This window comes from Osmerus mordax, chromosome 5, assembly GCF_038355195.1.
Source record: "Osmerus mordax isolate fOsmMor3 chromosome 5, fOsmMor3.pri, whole genome shotgun sequence".
Taxonomy (NCBI): Eukaryota; Metazoa; Chordata; class Actinopteri; order Osmeriformes; family Osmeridae; genus Osmerus; species Osmerus mordax.
Genome location: NC_090054.1, coordinates 10,943,573 through 10,965,513, shown reverse-complemented (window position 1 = coordinate 10,965,513; position 21,941 = coordinate 10,943,573). Strand labels below are relative to the sequence as shown.

General features: G+C 45.2%; 1 protein-coding gene across 3 annotated transcripts; it reads right to left on the bottom strand.

The window, feature by feature from the left end:
- Positions 1–2,235: 2,235 nt before the first annotated feature.
- peli1b (pellino E3 ubiquitin protein ligase 1b) lies at positions 2,236–20,473 on the bottom strand. 3 transcript variants are annotated; one of them, XM_067237121.1, is made up of 7 exons: positions 20,179–20,473; positions 10,628–10,929; positions 8,277–8,406; positions 7,732–7,833; positions 7,359–7,556; positions 6,987–7,175; positions 2,236–2,860 (listed from the first exon to the last, which is right to left on the bottom strand). In XM_067237121.1, the coding sequence occupies exons 2-7, from the start codon at positions 10,708–10,710 to the stop codon at positions 2,282–2,284; spliced, it is 1,281 nt and encodes a 426-aa protein (XP_067093222.1). In that variant the 5' UTR covers positions 10,711–10,929; positions 20,179–20,473; the 3' UTR covers positions 2,236–2,281. The 3 variants fall into 3 exon arrangements, with proteins under 3 accessions (XP_067093222.1, XP_067093225.1, XP_067093223.1); XM_067237124.1 differs by having other exon boundaries at positions 10,628–10,926; XM_067237122.1 differs by lacking the exon at positions 20,179–20,473 and adding an exon at positions 11,737–11,848.
- Positions 20,474–21,941: the final 1,468 nt, after the last annotated feature.

The following is a 21,941-nucleotide window of genomic DNA, read 5'->3' as shown; positions in this document are numbered from 1 at the left end:
AAAGTATCAGCGAATTAAGATGTCAATTCAAATCTTTGTACCACTACAGTAAGTGGAAAATTGTGCAAAAATAAGGCAAGTTTTCATTATCATGTGTGACATGAGATTTACAATTTTAAGTACTGTGTGGAACAGCATTGTGTGAAATACAGGCAATTGCCTCCACATCAGTACATACTGCTAGAATAGTGTTGAGGTAGACAGCACAGCGCTACAGCTGCAGAAAGGTCTTTCCACCCTGACCACTCAAGGTCTTTCAGAATCTCCCCGAGGCAAAGCCAATTACACTGCAGTCACAAGGTGAAGAAGGGGTAGTGATCCGTTCAACGAAAGACTGTTTATGACCCAAGCGGTCTGTATTTGTGAGCAAGGGTAGGTTCTTCCGTTGTGGACAGGAGTGGTGTGCAAACATTTTTTATAGACATTTCATTAGCCGTGTTTGTGCTGCAGTACTGTACACTCACAGAAACATCACGTCCTGTGGTTTCAGTGGGCAAGTTGTGAGTGGTATTCACTGCCTCTTTTCTAAAGTGAAATGCGTGTCATGTTTAAATAAATGTATCTTGGTAAACACAATACAAATGTTTCAAAGTATAGTAAATCCATGCAGCAGATTAAAATGTATCATTCTTTTCAACTTTATTGTTTAAAGTTGGTACAAAAACAGTCAATTTGGAACCTCCTCAGCTTTTGCCCCAGTGTCAGGAGACGGCAGATTGGAGCAGAGACGAGACACACACCATGTCTTGGCAGAGAGCAACCATGCAGACAGCTTTAAATTAACAGTACAGTCAGTCAGAAGAATAGAGCCCTTACTTGCACACTTTTTCCCCTCAAAGAGAAACGCGCCACTTTAAATACATTTGTTTCAATACATTTGACAGTGGGGCATTTCAGAGACACAGTTAAATGAAACAATTAGTGGAACGGTCATTAACCTATGAGGTATCCTCCGAAGTTCTTTGCAAAGACAGTGTGTTTGGGTGTACACAGGTCAGATATATAGGTGTGTGTGTGAGACACAGGTAACCAGGCAGTTGTTTCTCCCTGAGATGAGATTCTGTGTCATATTCTGAAGAGCAGTGGTAAACTCAGAATAAGAACTGAAATTCTAGCTCGATGGAGAACACCCTAAAAACACACAATTAAAATGGACTACAATATCCATTCATAGCGTACACATACCATGTCACCCCCTCTCCACACACACACACACACACACCTTCACTCGAAATATAAAGATACAATAGTACTGTAAATACCTACAGTATTGATTCATAGTTGTAAATCTCAACATAAACACTGAATTTGAGAATGACATTCATGAGAAGAACGTTAGAGGTTGTAAAAACACTTTAAAAGGTGTGTGTGTCGCTAACCAATAACACAACAGCTCTGAAAATCACTTCAATAGTCTAGGCCCGACCTTTGCTTTAGAGAGTGAGGTGTCAGATGGCTGAAGGGTTTTGAAGACTTGTAGTATAAAGCTAAATTTCCCATAATACTTGAGGAAGAACATTTCAAAAACTATTGCTTTGATAAGTCATGGTGACATCTTGTGAGTAAAGTATAAATAGCCACAAAAAAGATGTCACAGACACGCTACACAGACACGCACATGACAAGCAGAAGAAGGTACACAGCAGGACAGGAAATTGTTCACCTCAGAGGAGTGACAAAAATAAAACTGAATTTAAATCCTCATAGCACACGTATAACTTTATATCTGATTAACATCATTTTACTGAATTAAAAAAATGTTTAAAAGTACAGAGTTAAACAAAAGTTACAGAGAAGTTGGGTATATTTATTAAGAGGAACAAGAGGATAAAACGAATGTAGTTTGTTGGAGTGGGTTCATGTTCATGGGGTATAAATAAAATGTTCTTTGATATAAGTTAGATCTTACAGATGAACTTATGAATATTGTAACAATTAACGTAAATAAAACTGGATGTCGCCCTACTGTTTAGTAGTAGTGTACATAAATACTGTTTCCAGTTTTTTGCCAAACAAATAATTCATCAATCAGTGTCTTTGTGTGTTTGTTTTTTGTCTCATTTCACATGAAAATATAGTAATCTTTGCTGTAGTTTTTTTTGTTATCTTACCAAAAACCAATATAAAGGTCACTTAAAAACAAGCGACAGAAGAGTCCCGGATATCTCACAGTCAAAGGAAAGCTTCAAAAGTTCAACTGAGAAAAACCAACCGAAAATATATCTCAGGGATCTGGAAAGCTGCAAGCGTCCCCCCCCTCCCCCCCACCGGCTTCAGTCTGTTAATCGAGGGGTCCTTGGAAGATGAGTCTCACGTAGCCTTGCTCACCAGACAGCTGCTGGGCGCAGAAGGGGCAGGCGGCGTGAAAGGTGTGCGTGCCGTGAGGCAGCGGGATCTGGCTCCAGAAGCCCGCCGTCTTCTCCGAGCACACGTGACCGCAGGGGCTGAAGGCGTGGGTGGGAGGCGCGGCGTCCAGGTAAAAGCCGGCCTCGCAGCCCAACCACAGCGGTACGTACGGCCCCTTGGCTCTGCACATGGGGCACTCCCGGTGGCGTCCTTCGCGGCCCTCCCTCTCTTCCCGGTGGTTCCCCCAGTTGTGGTAGCCGTGCACGTGGCCGCACTGGAGGTAGACCCAGGGCTGCTTCTCGTCGGGCGTGTCCTTGCGCCGCATGGAGGGGAAGGCGAGGGTGTTGAAGCCCACGGGGCACTGCGGCCGCGCCGCGTTGATCTCCTGCCGCAGGGCCTCCAGGTGCTTGAGGGTGGGCGTGCGCGACAGGCCCTCCGCCGTGCGCCACAGGAGGGTGGCGCCACACAGGTCGACAAGCGAGCCGTCGACCAGTTCTTGGCTCTCGCTCTCCACCTGTATGGAGGAAGGGGAGACGAATGGATTGAGGGCTTGGGAGATAGACCACTTTGGTTGCATTTCGTATTTCGGCATTTCAAACACAAAATACAGTTACAGACAAAGCTTGGTACAGAGTCATAAACCAACGTTTTGAGTAGCGGGGGGGGGGGGGGGGGGGGGGGTAAATGGATTTATTCATGTTACCAAACCATTATTGTAGTAGCTTTGGTGAAGTGTATTACTCAGTGCAGCCCTGTAGGTGGCAGGCTAGTACAAAGGCTAGTTCCCATTTATTATGTATATATATAAAACAAATTCTTAGACAGGCAGCAGGATGTACTGAATGTTCTGTGAACACGGCTGGAAACCATATGACATCAGAGAGAGAGAGAGAGAGAGAGAGAGAGAGAGAGAGAGAGAGAGGGAGGCCAGACACATAAGGAAACTCTGGTTATTCACTCCGGTTTCCCTCCAGCCATGGCAGATGTCAGCTCTGATGACAGAGATAGATAAAAAGAATGAGTTAAGAGGGGGTGGGGGGTGGTAAGAGAGGGACGTAGGGAGAAGGGGAACGAGCAAACTAAAAGATTGATTGATAAGGAGAGGCTGGGAAGGGAGAGAGGTGGATACCAAATGTACATGGTAGGGGAGAGAGAGGCTACTTGGAGCCCTGCTTGGGCATTACTCATTGTTAAGGAGCTGAGGTCACTTATGTTAAGGACAAACAGTTCCAGCCTGTGTTTTAGACTGAAATGCATCCAACATCATACAATATGTTGCTTGTCTGCTACACTGAGTTGGTGCTTCTAACAAAGAGACACACACACATGCATTTACACCATAAATCTTCCCATGCAAAAGTATAGAAAGATGACACAAATACCCACACGCACCAAAGGACAAAATGTACTCTTAATTCAAGTTCAAACAAAAGCAAATCATTAATCAGACACGGGGATTTTCATTGAAGCACAGCTGGACTTTAGACATATTGTCATTATATCTCCTGGAGGGAATACTTAACCCTCCCCCCCCCCCCCCCCCTCCTCCTATTTCTCCAGTATGGCGAGTCGTAACGTGTGTGTTTCAACGTACACTGAGACTCTCCTTAATTACGTTGGCTTCCACTCAAAATAGGAGAAGAAACAGAATGTGTGTGGGGGGGGGTGATTTTTCATGCAAAGCCTCTATGCTGCAGCATGGTTCGTGCGCGAAGGGCACGCTGTAGGACACTGCTACATATAAAACACAAGCACGCACACAGTTGCTGACCACGGCCGTTTTCCCTCTTCCAATCGTCTCCCAGTCTTCAATCCCAGACCCAAGTCTGAACCAGGTTAAATGTAGCCACTGTTCACCCCACCTTGTTCTTGTTATCCCCATGATACTGCACTTGTCAAGTAAAGGTTAGCGCAAGTTGAGTCGGGCAAGACCGGACTCATTACGTCTCAACACACAATTCCCCCGCTACGCGCACTCTCTCCTTTCCCTGTCTTCCCCAATGCTGGGCTGTCATGACGTTTCAGTGTTCGATTAGCCGTTCACTTCTGTCATTTGGCACGGTGACAAGCCTCCCCCGTGCCTTTAAATATGTTCCTCTCCTTGTTTAGTTTGTCCATGCAACCAATGTGCGCGGTCCTCCAACTCCCCGTCACCGCCCGGTGGCTTCGTTCCTGCTTCCTCGGCTTGTCTGGCAGGGCTGTCGGCCGCCGCCACCAGTATCTCCGTGGGGGGATTCCTCTTCGACTGCTGGGCTGATGCCCATTGATCTTTGATTTCCCCATGGGGTTTAAATCCATCATCTTTCGTACAATAAAAATCACTTCACTCATCCCAGGTCTCTCCTGATTGAAATAATAATGATAATAATCATTCTCAAAAATCGAACAATTTGACCGCTGCCTCACGATAGGTGAATTAACCAGTTCAAGAACCAGTAAAGAAATTTAGTATATATATTTTTATATTTAAACTTATATACATAACATTTACTTAGTTATGCTTTCTATTACCCTTCACATTAGGCCTAGTGACTACTAGCTTCACCAAGCAAACATTGGCATTCTTCCACCGGTCATAAGAGCACGGACGTCAGTTGGTGACTTGTGTATGTCAGTTCACCATGTCTGCTGACCAGGGGCGTCGTTAGATCCTTTTTACTGGGGCACGTGCCCCAGTATAAATCTGCTGTGCCCCAGTAAAATCTAAAGTTTGAGTTTTAACAATGTACTTTATTAGTCAGTGCATTCATTTTGATTGATAATCTCGGAAAAAATAAACGCAGTATCCCAATCAACGCTTGTAAAAGTGTTTAACCTAAAACACAAACCGATGCACGCAGAATTCCATGTCAGCGCGCTCTTCTGAGCTTGCCAAATAGCCACAGCAGCACACAGAAGTCCAGGTGTCGGACTCGGCACACAAGTCAGAATTGAGGTAGGCTAAGAAAACATTACCAAACTATATATAGTTTCTAAATGTTAGGCCTACCGATCATCTTATTTAGACTAAATCATAAAAACAATATTACATGAAGCTAAAAAAAACTATTTGCTCTCAAATTAATGCGAAAAAAATGGGCGCGCTCGCATTAACTATTGATGTCCCTGCCAAAGCTGATATCAAACTTGCGTCCCTGAACTGTTGTATGGCGGTTTAAGCAAGGGGAGTTTCTATAGGCTAGTAGTGCATTGTGCGCAGCAAGCTTGAAAGAAAAAAAAGGATTTGAATAGGGGCCTCTGCCCCAGTAGAGTTTTATGTCTAACGCCACCTCTGCTGCTGACGGTGCCTAAAGGTGTGTGTGCTACCGATAAACCTCACTCTGCTACTGCTTTAACTGTCTTTGTATTAGTCATTAGTCCTGATGGGTATCTACACTGATAACCAGCTGTGGAATAAGCGTTTTTTGAAGCACAGGGGATTGTCCGCATGGTTAACCCTTCCATATTAAAAGGGTCAAGTGTAGATACGAGCATTCTTAATTGGTGAGACTGGAGGAGGGCTGGAATGCTAGATAAAAAAGAGGACTTGGCCATTTGAAATTGCTCACACGCAGGGAGGATGCTTGTGGATGCATATGTTATGGCTTCCTCCCCCTCCCCCCTCTTTCTGCCAGTCTTCTCCTATTGACTCATGCTCTCTTCTTTAGTCCCTCTCTCTCTTTTCCTCTCCCTCTCAATTATTCCCTCCATTTCTCCCTCTCGAGGTCCCTGTACCCCCACACCACCCCCACCCCCCAAAATAAAAACCTTCTCTTGTCCATGTTGGCTATGTCTGCGCTAACTGATTAATAGTCATGTGTCGAAACCTGTGCACATTTCAAATGCCAGGACCTTGTGGAGCTCGTACTTCCTATAGTGCCAGCAGGGTTCAGAAGAGTTTGACCAGAATTTGTCCGATGTTTGCTCAGGATCTCCTCTCAACAGGATGCTCATTTGTGTGAGTGTTTGCACTGGTTGTGAGCTTAACCCTTGTGTTATCTTCGGGTCATTGTGACCATTCAGTCATTGTGACCCACCGTCGTGTTGCGACAACTTTACCTCACACAAAAATAAAGTGAAGCATTTTCTTTTAACCGTCGGGCTTTCTCAGACCCCCCACAGCGCAAAGGTTAAAAGGAAATGCTTTTTATTTGTTTTTGTACTGGGTAAAGTTGTGGCAACACAACGATGGGTCATTGTGACCCGAAGGCAGCACAAGGGTTACATTCACATGGGTGCCTCAACTCTGCCATTAAAAGGAAGTTTATCTGCTTCTCTACAGACTTATCACTCTTTCCCTCCCTGTTTATTCCTTCTTCATTTGGGCAATGCAGGAAGGCGTCAAGAGCAAGGAGCAATGAACATAAAGTAGGGTCTCTGATTGGATGCTGGTGCCCATTCAGATTGGTGGGATGAGATTTACGTCACTGCAAGGATCCTCTTACCAGATCCTGTTACCCACAGCCAGACACGGACCTGTCACCATGGAGATGGCATCACTCTGACCCCAGGTGGCTTCTGGCTGGCTGAACACAGTCCCTTCTGTGTGTGTGTGTGTGTGTGTGTGTATCAAAGCACAGCGAGCGTGTGTCTTCATGGATGTGCGCTCCTGTAACATCCTGTATTGCCGAGGGTGTTCCACGTGCCTACTTCCAGCTCACCATTTTGCCGCGCTGCTGTGCAGAGCGCGTCTCTCGGAGTGTGAACACGTTGCCGCACACGGAGATCTCTCGCCAAACGCCAGGCTTGGAGTCCTGGGTGAAGCCGTGGCGCGGGTGCATCACCAGAACGCCATTGGTGGTCAGGCCATCCATCTGCCCGTCCGTCGTTTTCCACTTAGCTGCCTTCTCCTGGGAGGGGGGTGGGAGAGAGAGAGACAGACAGAGAGAGAGAGACAGAGAGAGAGCTAATGAGGAAGGAGAATGACAAATTGAATTCTACTAGCCACATCCCCCACACACTTACCCCCCACTCAGTGCACTTACCTACTGCTTCAGACAAGCACACACACACACACACACACAGTTCCTCACCCCCAGGAAGATGTTCTTGGAAGAGTCAAAGCCCGCCGCGTAGATGCGGGCGGCGTAGGGCGGCGTGCGCTGGCACATGATGCGGCAGGCGAAGCGGGAGATGGTGCTCTGGACGGACTGGGTGTCGGCATTGCTCTGGCTGCCCGCGACCGTGTCCGTCACCACGTAGTCGATGGGGCCCTCTGTGGAGCGGCCAATCTGAGGCGAGTGGGGGGAGGGGGGGGGAGGGAGAGGACATGGGGTCACGGTACCAGAGTGGAGCAGAGTACAGCACAGAGGGAACTGCTGCTTCAGTATGGCTGGGTCAGCACTCCTGTCCTCGGCCCGAGTTTAGAGTTCTCGAGCCAGGGGAGGGTGTGGGTGAAGGCCGTACCTGGAACATGTCTGTGCTGCTGTCGTGTGTGTATTCCACCACCACCGTCTGTGCTCGAGACAGAGTGTAGGAGATGCTGTGCTGGTCCTTGTTGCTGATGGCCTGAGTGGGGAGGGGACGACGACAAGAGAGAATGTTAGTGTGAACATCAGTATATAACTTCAGTTCAACTTAGTGAACCCAGAGCACTAGCATGCCACTGAGTCTGCAATCCAGGAGAACAGAGAGTTCGAATATCACATAGGGATGGAAACAGACATGTGCTTCAAAGTACTTAAGAGGAATTTGCTCTGTTGCTTTTAATTGAACCATTTACACTTGATTCTTCTATAAACCAGTGTGTTCCCACAGTAATCGACTATAAAAGCTTTGTTTAGATATTTAAGACCGTTGAAGTGTTGAGCGAGATAGCTCACCTAATTTAGGCTGTGTGTGTGTGTCTCTCGAGAACTTATAACTTCCTTACAACAAAGCAAGCAAGTTACGAAACAAGCTCCAACAGTGGGCTGCTGTGGGAGTGTGTCCCTGCTGTGTTTGTGTGTTACCTTTGCTGCCTGTGGTGTGCAGCCGCTGTGCACCGTGCTGGGCTTGACCCCATTCGCCTTGGGCCGCTTACACAGGCTAAAGCGGCTTTTACGTCTGCCCCGGTCCCCATTGGGCAGAGAGCCATTGTACCTAAACAGAGAGAGACAGGACCGGGGTGAAAAACAATGGGGTTTTATTGTCTGAGAGCAAAACACAAACATATACTATCCATAAATAACAGTCCCCTAAACATAAGCCATAAATCAGTATAAAAAAACCTAACCTAATATAGCTCTTATTTATGTAGAGGGATGAGAGGATAAACACAGGCCTTCTCTACGTACAGCAGAAGGGGGGCTTTTTAAGTTCATCTACAGGCGTATGTTTGTGTATCTGTGTAAACACATGGAAAGAGTCCAACCTCCCACTAAAAAGATTATAGCTGCCATTTTTAGTTCTTACACTGGCACCCACCAAGGTCCAAACACCCTTTCAGGTAAGTTTAGGTACAGGTGAGGCCTACTGTACACGTTCACACACAACTACTTAACCGTAAGTAACTGCTGTTCCATCGTGGCATATATTAGTCAAATACAAGAAGACACATGCACAAGCATACACACATGCACACAGGGACTGTACCCTTAATGAAAGCAAATGAGTGTGTATCCAGTCAACCAGTTGTCTTAGATTAATTTAGTAAGGGTAAAAAAGAAATGTGTAGGGGCGATATGGTGGCATTATAATACTGGTTGGATTCACGTGTGATGGTGAGAGGGACTACGGCAAGGTTCGGATAGGTTGCCATTGTGAGGGGGTAGCCAAAGTAAAGTTTAGTGGGGTTACTATGGTGAGAACATAACCATAGTAAAGTTTAGTGGGGTTACTATGGTGAGGAGGTAACCATAGTCAAGTTTAGTGGAGTTGCTATGGTGAGGAGGTAACCATAGTAAAGTTTAGTGGAGTTGCTATGGTGAGAAGGTAACCATAGTCAAGTTTAGAGGGGTTACTATGGTGCGGAGGTAACCATAGCAAAGTTAAGAGGGGTTACTGTACCATGTAATGGTTAGGATACTGAAGGGTTAATGTGAAAGGCATCTAAAGTGAAAGGCAGCTAAGGTGAAAGGTTGCTAAGGTGAAAGGTAGTTAAGGTAGCTACAGAGGCAACGAAACCATAACTGGCATTGAAGAAGAGGATGTTGGATTATCTAGTGTATCTTTTATGCAAACTAGCTCAAACAACCCTTTGGCCAACACTGCCATTCAGCTTGTAGCAGTGTAACTGGTTCACTGTTCAGTACTCATCCCTATAGGGTCTGATGGATTCAGAACCCAGCTGGTTTGAAGTATGTGTCCATTGACGTCACAGTGTAGCAGGCATGCCAGGAATTGCCGTAGACTGCCTTGGTGCTGTCCCGGAGTCTGTAAACAAGCGGTCTCCAGAGACTCCAGCATTCCCCTGGATTAGCCCATTAGCATTGCTATGCTATAAACATACGAATACCACAATTACAGTTAGCTCTGAGGTCAGACTGTATGTGTTGAGCTTAAACAGTACACACAACTTTGTGCGTGTCTCTCTCACAAACTACAGTGTCTTTGTTTTCAACCATATTTCAAGGTCGGGTCTTCCCAATGACTCAGAAAACGCAACAGTGGAGAACACAGATGGGAAGATGGGGACTAGGGGGGTGTCCTTGTCACACGTGGCAGTGCTAACGCCATTCAGACCGGACACAGAACAACCGTGAGTCAGCTGCAGACTGGGGGCAAAACCAACGTGGTGGTGGCGGGTGGGTTCCTGGAGTCTTTCTACATCTGCATTTTTCCATGACCAAGGCTGGAAATGAGAGTGGAAGGGGTATGGTGGCCCTCTAGGGAATATCTGGGAGAGAGAGTGAGAAGCACATAAAGGAAGTCTTTCACAGCCGGTGGGCTGGGAGTTGAGAGAACATGTTTCGTGTGTGTGATAAAAACAAACAAACAGGGGGAAAAAAGTATTTTGTGGTGGAAAACAACAGTTGTGGGAGAACGAGAGCGCGTGTCTGAGGCTTGTCAGCTCATGCCGAGTGCGGGCTGAGACACAGGGGGTTTTGCTTGGGAGCGGGAGTCCGTAAGCCAAACAAATCCTTCTCATTCCATCCGAGAACAGAGAGAGAGGATAGATGTACCAAGGGACATAGTGGTCACAAATGTGGTGGCAGAATCCGGAAACGCAATTCTATGACTTTGACACAAAGTTCCTCAAATATAACCAGTAGAGTGTGCGAGAACAGCCTGAACTGAGCCCCCCTCCTGATGGACAAACCACCCCAGCCCTGGAACATGCTGGACGCACTCTCACTCTACAAGTGTGTGTCTGGATCCTTACCCCAGCACGATGAGCTCCCCGTACTTGACTGGCACTTTGGTGGAGGCGGTGGTGGAGATGTTTTCCTGCTCTGGAGAGAACATTGGGCACGGCTGGTGGCGGTGAGGCGGGCGAGGGTTAGGGATTGGGAGGAGGGATGGGGGAGGGAGGGAGGAGAGGTGAGGAAGAGGTATTTCCCCAGGTGAAGTTACTTGGAGGAGGGGGGGGGGGAGGAAGAAGGGGAGGGTCAACTGAACCTCAGCTCCGCCTCCTCATCGCTCATCCGTCCTGTTCGCGTCACCAGCTGCCCTGGACCAGTCCTTCTGAGAATGACAGGGAGAGTGAGAGAGTGAGAGGGACAGAGATGTACATTAGGCATTTAGAAAGTGAAACAAGCTACATAAGGTCATTGTGAGTGATGCATCAGATAAATCTAGACCAAAACGACAGCCTACTCTTCTAACTTAGACGGGATTCTTGAGTTGAACTCTGCTAACTGCCTTAGCAACATGCTACACAAACAAAGTGCAACCAGATGGCCCAATTCCAAGGTACAGCCAACACCTAGGTCACGAGTTGACTCACACACACTCCTTTGTGCACTGAAAGTCAGAGAGGGAGGGAGACGAGAATGAGGGTGAGAAACTGAGGATGACAGAGAGCTGAGAGCTCCCTCTCATTTCCAGGAGCTCAGACAGTTAATCGATCCTGATGCATAACATGGCTCATGAAGAAAGGATGAAATGGGTGTTCAATAAGCTCAATTGCCTAAAATACACACAAACACGTACACACACACACACACTTCACAATGAAGGAAATGTCAAGGAAACTGCCTGCTATTGGTGGATGTCTCTTCCCCTGGAACACACAATGTGAAATCACCTTGGTTGACTTAACGCCTATAATAACACCTCCAAGACAGGGGCACAGTGCCATGCAGGAAATCACCACTCGGGAGCCATGTCAAACAGGAAGTGGGTCAAACAGGAAGTACAAACGAGCCCCTGTACACGGTGTACAGGTGCAGTGCAAAGTCATAAACGGAAGAGACTAAAAGCATTTAGGCCAATGTAAACATCGTCCGGTTTGAAGCTACTGTCAAGCTAGCTTTACGCAAACAGACGTACCATACGCTGGAATGTGTGTTGATAGCCATATTAAGTCCCTGATATCATTTGCGTCCCTGGGTGGCTGTCTCAACTGTGCACGGTCATAAACAGAAACGGAGCATGTGGTGTGGATGAGTCCCAAACATCTGTGTTGGGAAGTCTGTCCTATTACACTGCAGAGAACTGAGTCTGAGACATCCACAGTACGTTTGCACCTGCTCCCATACTGAAGGGTTTCAAAATATGGGTCCCTGGATCCGAGCCCTGTTCACACACATGTACAAGCATGCACACACAACCGCCCACTCATGCACGCACACCAAAAGCATCTCAAACGTAAAATAAAGTAGAATTGTGTGCGCGCGCGTGTTTGAGTGCACAAGCATGCAACGCCCTGCTCCCATAGTGGACCGGGTTTGTCAGAGCTGTTGAGGCTGTCTGCCAACTGCTGCTTAGCTACCGATACACACTCAAGCACAAACACAGTATCTGTACCCTGCCCGTTGCTCAGAGAGGTTTGACCGAGTGAAACCGCAACACACACACACATGATCGCACGGCTATATTGGACACAGTCCTGATAACAAGTACTGGAACTTCACACATACAAGACCAGTCATAAAACTTTACTGCAATGCAGCACAACACCTGCCACTTCTACTGTTCCCAACAGAACACACACCACATAACCTTTTTACTTCACAGCTGAATCTTCCACAAGTAGATATTTCAGAGGAAAGGGAGGATTGGAGATGTCATAGAGGTGGGCCAAGAACCATTTGGCTAGAGCTGATCCCTAATCCTGGAAGATACAAGGCCGACACATAATGGTGTTAATTGTACATTAGTCTTTGCCTGTTGTACTTAATGTGTAACCACTTCTACAGAACCATCCAAGACGAACATCATTCTGATCCAGAAGAACATACCTCAATGGATTGTCCAAAACTGTGCATATCGTATCTGCAGTCACTGGAATCCAAAGCAGCCATGGAAAGATCTTTCAAGTGCAATTTTTATCCCGACAAAACAGCCAAGGGAACTATGAGGCAGACCTTTTCTGAGCAACAAGCTTAGAAATCTTGGTGGTATTATGCTGAATTAATGCTGGAGCCATTGGCTCAAAGTGTAGATTTTTTTTTTTACATCTGCAATGATTAATCTGACAGCAGTCTTAAATTGCCATCTTAGCAGGTAAAGCAGGAATCCAAATACAGGAGAACCAAAGAGAGGTTGATCAAGATTGAGGTTGAACAGAGATGAGTAAGTTGATTCTGTCAAAGTAATACGTTGAGCTATTTCAACCATACCAATTCAGATCATCCCGTTTTTAGGCTAGCCTACCTCCTCAAGAACTACAGGAAATTCCTTTCAGGAGTAATTGTCTCTATTTTCTAACTGAACGAGAATACCATAAGGGGTCGGAATCTAAAGACTTGACACGGCTGAAAAGAGAAACCGGTGCTGATAGAGGAGCCTTCACTGAGAGGTGACCTCTTCTCTCTGGGTGCCTGACTACAGTGGACTGGGGAAGCACACTCAGACACTGATAGCTCCCCATGGTAAAGTGGGGCATTAGATCAATAAATAATGGGCACCTGGTAAAAGAAAAAAGGATGAGGCACAAATCTTTTTATCTTCATTTTGTCATTGGATTAAGGACAAAAAAAGGGGGGGGTAAATAAACAGGTGAGAATACAAGGACCTTTAGTTTGGGAGTTTACGGGATGTTTTCATTTCACACTAGACATAGGCTAGGCCAGTCTACAATTATAATGTTTTTTTGGGTTGGGATTTGATGCAAAAAACTAGCCTAAACCAGTTGGACTTTTTCACATCAATGATATTGAGGCTAGAGTATGACAACTGTGCTGACATTTTACATTTACATTTAGCAGACGCTCTTATCCAGAGCGACTTACAGTAAGTTCAGGGACATTCCCCCGAGGCAAGTAGGGTGAAGTGCCTTGCCCAAGGACACAACGTCAGTTGGCATGACCGGGAATCGAACTGGCAACCTTCGGATTACTAGCCCGATTTTAGAAGGTTGACATTTGGAGGGAAGCATTTGTATTGAATCTACAGAATCAGAAACAGGTTGACATCGCAGATCTAAAGTACTAGTCTGATGATGCATAACAACAAACATATAATGTCGGGACAAAAACAGGCAAGAGCATTAGTGCAAAATACATCACATAGGCCTAAGTGACACATTTATATAAAAAATATGAATAAGTGTAATAATACGTGTATTAAGTATAATTGTTTCATCTGAGTTCCTCATGAATCCTAGACATCATCTATCGATCCATCTCTTATCAGGCACATGATGTGGTGTAGGCTAGTTTCAAGATCCCCAACCCTTACTTTCCTTGTGAGTAAGCAAAATGTTAAAGAAAATCCCCAGGCGTTTCTCACAGAACTAAAACAATGTGGTCAGATTGGTGGTCAGATTGGTAAAAATGGCCAGCTGTGACCAGCCTGTGACAGAAGAACTGACTGTTCGAACCAGCTGTTATTACAAAACCACATTGAAGCCATCTGCTTATCCAATCCCTCTCTCTATCCATGACCCTGGCAAAACGGGGGGAGGACATGCAAAAACTGCAGACCCTCCTTCACAACATCCGGGTCAGATGGCTGAGCGGTTAGGGAATCGGGCTATTAATCAGAAGGCTGCTGGTTCGATTCCCGGCTGTGATAAATAACGTTGTGTCCTTGGGCAAGGCACTTCACCCTACTTGCCTCAGGGGGAGTGTCCCTGTACTTACTGTAAGTCGCTCTGAATAAGAGTGTCTGATAAATGACTAAATGTAAATGTAATGTAAAGTCAAATATATAGGCCTACTATGAGATAATGCCACTGTAGCATTGAAACTAAACTACATTGTGCCCATGTTTTGTGCTAGCTGCCACAATCTAGAGGGCACCCAATTATCACTGAATAAGATTAACTGAATCTCAAAAATGATTTTTAAGAGCTGTTTCCTTGTAAGGTGGAACAACATTGGTGGATTTAAGCTTGTTCCTCTCGAGTTAGCAATCCCATGACTCAAGACAAAAGCTGAAGCCACAAAAAGTCACAACATTATGTCATATCCTACACATCTGAAACCTCTTAATCTACACTATACATCAAGAGTTCTTACAAAATAACCACTGAAAGCTCATGTTAATCAATTCCACTCAAGGACTTTGCCCCAATTCTGAACACAGGCATCTTCATGGAGGCATGTGGACGGTAATTAAGGTCTCAATAATGAACACTGGGGGGGTGGGGGAGAAAGTATTTTAATCGAAGCAAATAAAAAATCAGGCTTCCTGCCAGATGAAGGATGGGTGTGGCAGCCATCTCCTGACCAAAACCAGTCCCAGACCAGAAGGGGAGTTCAGTGGGGGAGAAAGTACCACATCAGTGCCTTCAAATCAGACAGCCCTACTTCCTGCGACAAACACCAGTTAGCCTACTTCATGGGACAGTCAGCCACTCAGACATCCTTTCAGCCAGTCAGCAAGTCAGGCAGGCAGCTAATACGGAGACCACAGTTCAACTGTTCTTCAGCCAGAGAGAAAGGGAAACGATGGAAACTGAAGGCTTTGGTCAAATTCCCTGAAACTCCCCAAATAGCCTCTAAATAGCAACATTTTGCAGGGCATCATGTAAAGTCTTTTATGGTAAGGTTGATTTGGAGGCAAGTTTCTAACCAAAAACCTCATGCCTATCAGCATCACTCGTCTAAAAACAACATTGTTAGTGTGCTGAAAAAAGCAAAGTGCCTATACCACGTACACATGCGCACGCAGGGTTGATACCGACTCCCTGAGGTCCAGTTCTTGAGTTGCATGCTGGGATCAGAGGAGGGGGATTGGTGATCTTTGCACACGGTGGAGATTAGATGCCTGATGGTGACCAATTCAATCTGAGGGAGAGAGGATCCTAAGAAAGGAGGCTGACACCAAAGATATGATACAGCCTCTCTTACTCCTGTGTAGCATGTTTAATAGATGAACAGAGATGAACAGGGATGTACAGTAAACAGCCCACACAAAGAAGTAGAGTGAGCAGAGAGGTCATGTCTTGGTCATTTGGGAAAAGGGAAGGGAAATTGTTTTTCCAGACAGGATGAGCGTTTGCTGGCTGTGCACATGTGGTGTACAGCATGTCTGGGAGAGTTTAAGAACCTAGTCTGTAAGCCTGTGTGAGTGGGTAGGAGTCTGAGTGTGGGGAAGGCTATGTGCCTTGAGAGTAGATGTGCTCAGCTCAAGTACAATACCTGGGTCTTGTCTGATGTTCGTCATAAATTTTTAAGAGGCCGTTACCCTGGTCACACACTTAATTGCTTCTACCCTTATACAACCTACTATAGAATACTTGACGAAATGACTGAACATCAAGGGCATACCGATGCCTGACAATTGTAGGTATGAACTACTTCAGCACTTGTTTCTCCTAACAAATTTGACTATTGAACTGGGAAAATCAGTTAGAAATGCCACCTCAGCAAGCATTTGCTGACGGGGAGGGGAGTTGAGTTGGAAAGACACCCTTTGCTCTACTTTGAGCAAACTGCTGCCCTTAGTGCCCTTAGTATTAGATTAGCTCATCAAAACAAACCCATTCCAAAGAGCATAAAGCTCGCTCTGCTGCAGAGACTGGGCACCAACTATGACAGTCCCTATATTAACTAGCTTCTCAGGCATAACTAAGCACCGGACCAACAAGATATTGGCACAATTTGTTTCTAGGCTTCTATAAGACGTTTAACCTTAAAGACCTATGGTTACGTGTAATGTGTAGCTTTTGTGTGAAAAGGGATAGAAAGACAAAGAGCGAGAGAGAAGATGGAAAGGGTGAAGATGACCTGTGAGAGGGACACTGCATGTGGGCCTGCTTGCATGTGTGAGGCTAGGTTGGAGCTCACCCCTGCACATCTTCCACATCAACAGCATATTAGCTTTACTAGGGAATGTTGTATTGCATCAAACTAACTCAGAAGGAAGGGGGTCTACAAAGAACCAACTCTCAAAAAGTCAGTAGTTACAGCAAACATGCTACAACCAATTTATTGCCATTGTGTGTTGAAGTGCTGATGACTTGTGTGTGTGTGTGTGTGTGTGTGTGTCTGAGAACTGAGGTGAAAGATGTACTGACACACATAATAACCATTGAATGAAAAGAACAAAACAAGTATTTCTGCATGTGAGGAATCAAATATTTCCAGTAAACACATTGCAACTGGTTTCTTGTACTGGGAGGACCGGTAACAGATGGAGGGAAGCAGAGTAAGGATGGGTTGGCGTTCAAGTTTCAGCCTCATTAATGATTCAGTGGGATGGACACAAACCAGTACTCTGAGACAACAAACAGCCTCGTCAGTCCATGCACAGCAAACACACTTGTGCACGCACACACACACACAGGTCTCGAGTACCACTTCCTGCCTGCCGAGAACATACTATGTGACCTTCCCAGAAACCAATCAACCATTTGGCTAACCAACAGCTGAGGAAACGGTATCCGTGAAGGGGAACATGTAAACGTGCAAAAGTATGAGGAACACCGTGTGTGCATGTGAGTTTTGGGGGTTTTGACGGGAAAAAGGGGTACTTCAGCTTGTGCTTTCTGAGAAATACAGTGAGTCCTTTGGTTGGATAAGTAACACAGAGCAACAAGCATGCGCAGATGGAAACAGGCTGATTGACAGTGAGGGAGGTTTGTGGGAATGAATAAGCTGTGTGTGAGGTGTAGTTAGCAGGAAGGCTATATCAAAGTGTGTCTTTATGACTTTGATTGTGTACAGTGTGTGTGTGTTCGTGTAGGAGGGGTCTCACTTGTGCAGGAAGCCAATCAGATTGGGAAAGGTCACCAACCTGATGACGGCAGGTCTGACATGAGTGTTTGTATGTTTGTGTTGCAAGTGGGTTATCTGGTGCTAGACAAAAACAACACAGAAAAGAGATTTAACACACAAACACACATAATGCACCAAAGTAGTTATCAGTACTGCCTTCCGGCCATTTTGTATTGCCTTATTGTAACACCAAGTTGTACTTTGTGATATAAGCTAGGCCTACATCTATAAATTCTAGACCAGAATGGTTAGCTATCACTTTAGCTATAATAGATATGATATACTGGTAGGCAAAGAGAAGGCCTACATACTAATCCTACAGCCGTTTCAGAGGATAACGCATTTAATCGAGTGTACTGGCCTCCCATTCCATGTAGCCATCTATACGTGGTGTAGGGTTGTCACTGCTACTGAAAAACACGCTTTACAAGACGTGTTTCGTATCAGTGTTGTTTACATTGTATAGTCGTGCGAGGGGAAACAATCCAAGGTGATGGTTTCTAAACAGGCTCACTGCTAGCAGGAAGACTGGTCACATGACATGGCTTAGTGTGTGAGCAATGAGCATAGTAACACAGACGATGATGGAGAGAGAGAGAGAGAGAGAGAGAGAGAGAGAGAGAGAGAGAGAGAGAGAGAGAGAGAGAGAGAGAGAGAGAGAGAGAGAGAGAGAGAGAGAGAGAGAGAGAGAGAGAGAGAGAGAGAGAGAGAGAGAGAGAGAGAGAGAGAGAGAGAGAGAGAGAGAGAGAGAGAGAGAGAGAGAGAGAGAGAGAGAGAGAGAGAGAGAGAGAGAGAGAGAGAGAGAGAGAGAGAGAGAGAGAGAGAGAGAGAGAGAGAGAGAGAGAGAGAGAGAGAGAGAGAGAGAGAGAGAGAGAGAGAGAGAGAGAGAGAGAGAGAGAGAGAGAGAGAGAAGAGAAAGAGAGAGAGAGTTGAGGGTGATATAGGAGCAGTGGGAGAGACTGAAGTCTCCAAAAGAGGATGAGAGGGACAGTGTTGTAAGAGAGTCTGCTGAATCACTCCTGTCCACCTGAACACTGTGGAAAATGGCTGGTGCTTTTATGGCTTCCCCCCCCCTGTTCCAACCCAACAGAAATACGCAGTAAAAACGTGCCCACTGTCTGACCCACTTTCCATGACAAACCTAATCTCCCCCTACAAACTCAGACCTAGTAAGCCTTGCTGGAGGGTGCCAAGCTTCCAACACGACAGCGCAAAGCTGCTCAGCAGCTACTGGCTTCACATCCAAAGCACACATGCAAACTGTACACAGTTCAGGACTTTATGGAAAAACATCCTCACATCTCAAAGTTTGTCAGGATGTGTTCTCATTTCAGACTGCAGGGCTTATGTTCACACTCAAAAAGTCAGTCTACAGTAGCTCATGCTTAGGTTGTCTTTCAGTGAAGTTGATTGTTGACATTTCCTCATGCAGCAACAGGGATCGCTCCAGGGTTACTACAATTAAGCCTCCGTGTTCTGCTTCTCCATTAAGACATTAGATATCTCCGCTCCTGCCTGATACGGCCAGTCCTGGGATTTAAGCTCAGGTTTCCCAACTGAAATGGAGACAACACACTGGGGAAATCACTCTCTCACACACGCACACAAAACACACATACATACACACAATATATCCAAAGTGATAACTGAATCCTCTTCAACTTCAAACAATTCAAACAAATTTTAACTACAAAATGTCTAATTCTGCTATTCATTCTTAGTGTCCCCTTCTCACTACTTTGCTTGTCTTGAAAGAATCAAGGTGGTCAAGCCATTGCTTGATCACAATCAATGAATCCTAACTCAACTAATTACCTCCATGAGGTGACAGTAGTATCAGTAACTGCTGTGACTGGAGACAAATACAAAGCCATGGAGGGCATGTGCCCAACTTAAACAATTCATAGTTTCAACATGTCTTTTCAAATCTTTTGAGGACGTTACAGTGTGATCATTAACCGAGCCTGCAGATCTCTCTTCACAGTTTTACAAAAAGTCTTGTACAGACAGGACTGGAAATATAACTTGGTAAAGGAAAAGGGGGGGGGGAGTTGTGGGCAATCAAGCTTGGTCGTAATGGAGAGAGTTGATGCATTTGCTTGATTCCTTATCAGGTAATGTTCCATTTGGATACCCACACCCCTCTCCTCTGACATCAAGTCTGGGTGGGTTAAAACGAATGCACGTGTAAACTGATCTGCACAATTTGTTTGTGATATACTGACAGATTTAAATGAGGCACATTGGTGCTAGATCACACAATGTATGTGTGCGAAGAATGAAAAATACTTATAGTCAACAAATGAGGATAAACTATCCTAAAGCTGACTGACTAATGCTTAGCTGTCAGCTTTTACCGGACAGACAATCTACACAAGAAAGGTACACAGCTGCTTCAGTATAATTTCCAGGCAAGCTGAAGCTTCACAAAGGAAATTCAGTTTCACTGGCCAGAAGGCAATAGCTAGCCAGTACCAGAGCCTGGTCAGTACTAATTGCGGTGTGTCAGCCCAGGACAATAACCATAGCCAGTAAAATAACCTGTAAGATATGTTAACTGTAGCTATTGATCACTAACTGATTGGTTTATGACAATGCTACTTACATCAAGTCGATGATGAAGTCCTCCCTTTCTTCTCTGTAACCACGAGCTACACCACTTTGTGAGCGAGTGACAACAATCCACAACCAGCTGCTTGCTTGCTTGATTCCCAACTTGGTGTGGCTAGCTGAAGCTAGCTTGCAAACAAAGGCAATATGTCAACGTTTAAAACAAAAGGAGACACTATATGTAAGCACACGTCACGTTTGTTTTTGCTTTTTGTCTATTGTTACATTTAACACACCAACGCTGCTATATAAAGACCAACGCTCTACATTGAGAATGCTGAATCTTTTGTAAAAGGCATCTCGATATTCTAAACAGAAATGGGACGTCCTTCTGGGTTGTAGTAGCGTACGCTAGCTGCAACCCCCCAAAAAAGAAACCTGTCGCGTGTGATTCGAAAGGGATTGTGGATATCGTAGTCTGATAACAAACGACCATGTCGTAGTCTGACAACCACTGAAATCCTGAATTATTTATGCAATTATCTGGACTGCTGTAAAATCTCTCTCTTCTCTCTCTCTCTCTCTCTCTCTCTCTCTCTCTCTCTCTCTCTCTCTCTCTCTCTCTCTCTCTCTCTCTCTCTCTCTCTCTCTCCTAATTCAGTTATTTATTCCTAATTCCTGTGTGTGTGTGTGTGTGTGTGAGAGAGTGTAGAAGAAGAAGTATAAATGTACTAGTGCATGTGTGTGACTTCTAGTTGATACGTAAATAGACCTCTTTACTCAATTCAAGTGAATGGAAAATTCCAGGAGGGCCATGGCCAAATTATTTAATCCTAAAATGCGGTTTAATCAAAAACACATCCTTTTTAACCAGGAGGAAATCAACCACAAATGTATGTACACAAAGAAACACCTACACGCTGACACACTAATAGGCCATATATTATAGACCATTACAGACCTTTCCTTCTGTAGTTGTGAGTGTGACACGTAATTAACATTTATCAGGGCTACATTAAATACACTCAAATGTATAATATGGCCTGTACATATATGCACACACACACACCTTCATATCTCCTAATGGCTATTTGAATCTGGCACTATCTCATGTTTGTGTTGCCATAGATACAACACTAACACCTCTCTAACACATTTCCAAAGTATCTCTGGACTGAATCAGAGAAACAGACACACCTTCCTTTGACTCCACATGCAGTCGCATTCCAGTGCTTCACCTATGATGGATGTTGGAGAGTGACTGACTTCACCACATTTTGTGATTCAGGAAATACCCGTCTGAAATACAGACATTATGTTTGTGTGTAAATGGATACAATGTTTTGCAGCATAATTTCACATGCTACCAATGGAATTAATTTGTTCTACAAGTGAAGTCTGGGTGCATTCCTCTCAGGCAAGACTCGTTTTGCTAAGGGATAACATCAGGGTAGTTTATTTTTGTTGTTGTGGTGCTGGAACACAAACACATAACAACAACTGTGTCACTGGATTATGTGATGATAAAAACATGCTGTGCTCCTGCTTATCCAAATATTCAATTGCTCAACTGCCCTGTGTTTAGAGGGCTGGCCCAACTGCTGTATTCAGGCTACTATGGTGACAGTAACCATGTCCACAGATATGTTTGCTAAGTGTTAAACATACAGTCTCACAAAATAGCTCAGAGCACGGTAGCAAGTAACAAATTGCAAACAAAAATGTGAGTGGGGATGCAGGGGGTACATTGATGTTTCCTTCATCATCCATATTAGCGCAAGGGATTGTACCGGTCTGACAGAACACAGAACACCATGC